Below are 4,036 nucleotides of genomic sequence, written 5' to 3'. Positions count from 1 at the left end.
TGCTGCTGCAGCCCCTGCTATGAACGTATAGTTATTTTGATGAAGTGATGTCCCAACTACAGACAAAGGTGCTGTTACTGCTGCTGTTCCTGCTGCTGCTGCTAGAGACACTGCACCAAGCACAGCCGCAGTTGCGGTAGCGGCAACAGCAATCTAGTGCCTGCTGCTGCTGCTGCTGCAGCAGCAGCTAGAGAAGAGTGGTGTAAATATTAGTTATAGCAGCAAGAAAGTCCTGGCTCCAGTCTGCTGCTGCTGCTGCTGCTGCTGCAGCTAGAGGAGAGTGGTTTGAGTAGTAGTTAGAGCAGCAAGAAAGTCCTGGCTCCAGTGTCTGCTGCTGCTGCTGCTGCTGCTGCTCATTTGTGCTTCTCTTCCCCTGTAGCTGGGCTGGGGTGTATCGACACCTTCATGGGCGAGCGACAGCGCGTACACCGCATCATCTGCGGAAATGAAAAACGAAAAAAATAAGTTAAATTTAAATTCAATTTTATTTATTATTTTAATTTTATTTATTATTTTGCATTTTAAAAATAATCAAATCATTTATATTGCATCTGCAGCTGCTTTCCCCGTCGCGGGAGCCTCGAGGCAGCCACTGACATGCGAAGACCCTAAACCCTAAACCCTAAACCCTAAACCCTAGGAGACTTACTTGGCATTGAGGACATTTCGGGGGCAAAGGCCGCCGGAGGAGCTGCTTCTCGTTCGTCGCAGTCTTCCATGGGGCCATATACCCTAACCTGCGCCAAACCCTAAACCCTAAACCCTAAACCCTAAACCCTAAAAGACTGTCGCTGCCTCTCTAGTGCTTCCCCCACCCAAACGCTAAACCCTAAACCCTAAACCATTTCCACTTGTCGAATATGCATGTCTCTGCCTTGCCGGTGCTTCGGCCGACCAAACCCAAACCCTAAACCCTAAACCCTAAACCCTTTTTACTTGTCGAATATGCGTGTCTCTGCCTTGCTGGTGAGTGGAAAGAACAGAAATTTGGAGACAAGCAGCTCTGAGATATTCAGGTGTATGTACACCTGGAAGGGGCAAACTCAGCAACTCGTCTTCTGCACTTTCCAGGCCATTTGCTTCCTGCACAAATGTTCTTTTTTTAACCATTTATTTTAATTATTTACTTTAATTGTTTAATTAATTATTCATTTTAATTGTTTTTCATTTTAATTTAATTGTTTATTTCAGTTTAATTGTTTACTTTAATTTGGTTATTCGCTTTTGGTTGAATTATTTGTTTTGAATTAAATTGTCTGCTTTTGATTTGTTTGTTTTAGATTATTTGCTTTCAATTTGATTGTTTGTTTTCATTTTAATTCCTTTTTTTCATTTAATTATTTATTTTAGTTTAATTATTTGTTTTGAAATAAAAGGTTTATTTTCAATTAAAACATTTATTTTAAATTCAAAGACTTGTTTTAAATTAAATGATTTATTTTAAGTTAAATGATTTATTTTAAGTTAAATGATTTATTTTATATTGAAAGATTTGTTTTTTGCATTGAAAGATTAATTTCAAAAAAATATGTTTTAAATAAAAAGAATTAGCTTTAAAACAAAGGAGGCATTTCAAATTAAAATGATATTCTTGAAAACAACAAAAGTTTTTAAAACCACAAAGATATAATTTTAAAGAAAAAAGATTTTTTGAAAACAAAAAGTGTTTTTGAAGAGAAAAGATTTTTTGTTTTTGAAGAAAAGTTTTTACAAATAAAGTTATAACTCAAACAAAGAAGATATAATTTTAGAAAGTTTTTTTAAAAATAAAAAATATTTAAAAAGAAGAAATACTTAAAAAGAAAAAAGATTCTTCAAGAATTAAAAGGAGACATTTAAGACACAAAAGATTTATTAAAAATAAAAAACTATATTTTAAATAAAAAGAAATACTTTAAAAGCAAAAAGGATATTTAAAAGATAAAAAGCTATTTAAAAGGAAAAAATATTAAAAAAAGAAAAACATTTAAAGGACAAAAGATGAAAAGTCTTCATACTATTACATCTTACCATTTTACCCTTTTAGCCATCTATTTAATCCAATTTTACCCTCCACCTAGGGTTTAGGGTTTAGGGTTTAGGGTTTGGGGTACCTTGAGTGCATGCACTGCGTTGAGTTCAATTCCCCACCAGCAGTTTTGTTCATCTGCTGCAGCGAATTCCACATCTCTTACTACACGCAGAGTTGCGGGGCAAGACCCTGCACGCAAACCCCAAACCCTAAACCCTAAACCCTAAACCCTAAACCCTAAATTCTAGACCCTAAACCCTAGACCCTAGAGGCTAGGCCCTACACAGTGTGCGTTTGGCCTTGTAGCAAGGGGGCCGCGCGTTTGTCGGTGTAGCGCTGCGGCGTTAGGGTTTAGGGTTTAGGGTTTAGGGTTTAGGGTTAGGCTGCGCCGTTGCTGCTGCTTCTTCGCATTCCTCCTACATCAGCAAATGGGAGGGAGTCTCGTGCTGCGGGTTTGAGGGTTTAGGGTTTGCGTAGGGTTTGAAATCTAGCCAGGGTTTAGGGGCCCGCGTTTACCTCCAGTCTAGGGTTTAGGGTTTAGGGTTTAGCTAGGGTTTAGCTTCGGGGGCTTCCCCGGGGCTGGTTTGAGCGCGTCGCCGGGCGTTGGGGCGCGGCCCTGGCTCGCGCCCGCTAGGGTTTAGGGTTTAGGGTTTAGGGTTTAGGGTTTACCGAGTTTGATTTGGACTCTTTTGGGAGTGTAACTTTCGTCCAAATGCAAATTCAACAAAATATCCACTCGGGCAATTTTCAACTCCTTGTTGAACTGTAGAGACACCGCGTGCGGAGACAAACCCTCGGACTGCCAAAAGGTGCTGCTGCTGTTGTCCCGCAGCGCCGCCACGCCGTTCCCTGCAAACCCTAAACCCTAAACCCTAAACCCTAAACCCTAAACCCTTAACCCGGAACCCTGGGTGCTGGACCCGCACCCGAAGCCGCACGGGAAACGTCAGAGCTGCGCCCTCAATCCCAAGCCCCATGACCCCATACAGTAAACCCTAAACCCTAAAGCCTAAACCCTAAACCCTAAACCCTAAACCCTAAACCCTAGAGCCTAAAGCCTAAACGCTGGAGGGGGCGAAGGGGGTCCAGATTATGCGGGGGGAGAGCAGGGCTGAAGGGGGTTTGGGGTGTAAGAATTAGGGTTTGGGGTTTGGGGTTCAGCTGGAAATTAGGGTTTAGCTAGGGTTTAGGGTTTTGAGCTTTGCAAGGGTTTAGAGCTGAGGCTGTATCTGGCTCGTAGCCCGCGGGTCTCCCGCTGCAGCAACGCTCTCAACACGACGGCTCAAAGCCTAGGGTTTAGGGTTTAGGGTTTAGGGCTTAGGTTTAGGGTTTAGGGTTTAGGGTTTAGGGTTTGCCTTCTCTGGCGGAGCTGAGGGTCCAGGCAGCAAGGCCTCCAATTTCTCTCCAGCTTCTTTTCAACTCCAACGTAAAAGGCAAATCCACATCGCAGAAGAAAAGAGGGTACTGCAGCATCAGCAGCGAAACTGGCAAACCCTCGCTGCTGCTGCTGCTGCTGCTGCTGCTGCTGCTGCTGCTGGGGGCCTGGCTCGCGGCGCCGGGGGCCCCGCAGGCCCGCGGGGGGCCCCCAGAAGAGCCCTGCGGGCTAAAAGGTGACCCTGGGGGGCCTTCCGGGGGGCCCCCCGGGGGGCCCTCTTGGGGGGCCCCCACAGCTGCAGCAGCGGGGGACTCTGCGGGAGCCCCCTGGGGGGCCCCAGGGGCCCCTTGGGGGGGCCCCTGGAGGCCCCTCCTGGAGCAGCAAAGGCTGCAGCAGCCGCGGGAGCTGCCGCTGCAGCAAAAGGCACATGAACCCAACGCAGCGGGGGCCCCCTTATGCTGCGCTGCATGCAGCAGGGGGGCCCCCCAGAGGCAACAGGGGCCCCTGGGGCCCCCGGGGGACCCCGGGGCCCCCGGGGCCCCCAGGGAAGGGCTAGGGGGGCCCCCCTCGTCGTCTGAGCTGATGGGGGGGTCTCCCCACTCTGACTCAATCATAAGAAAGACGGGAGAAGCAGATTGAAAGCAGCAGCA

The 4,036-nt window shown here is 46.5% G+C and overlaps 1 protein-coding gene across 1 annotated transcript; it reads right to left on the bottom strand.

Annotated features, from left to right (window-relative positions):
• Positions 1 to 270: 270 nt before the first annotated feature.
• On the bottom strand, positions 271 to 4,000 carry ETH_00003440 (anaphase-promoting complex subunit 10 domain-containing protein, putative; the record flags this gene model as incomplete). Its single annotated transcript, XM_013380866.1, has 6 exons — positions 271 to 437; positions 650 to 737; positions 937 to 1,083; positions 2,094 to 2,200; positions 2,681 to 2,860; positions 3,505 to 4,000. 6 exons carry the CDS (start codon positions 3,998 to 4,000, stop codon positions 271 to 273), a joined length of 1,185 nt encoding a protein of 394 aa, XP_013236320.1.
• Positions 4,001 to 4,036: the final 36 nt, after the last annotated feature.

Source organism: Eimeria tenella, genomic scaffold, assembly GCF_000499545.2.
Source record: "Eimeria tenella Houghton genomic scaffold, Eth_scaff974, whole genome shotgun sequence".
Classification (NCBI taxonomy): domain Eukaryota; phylum Apicomplexa; class Conoidasida; order Eucoccidiorida; family Eimeriidae; genus Eimeria; species Eimeria tenella.
Note: the sequence above shows the minus strand (reverse complement) of the source record. Positions and strands in the feature narration are given on the sequence as shown.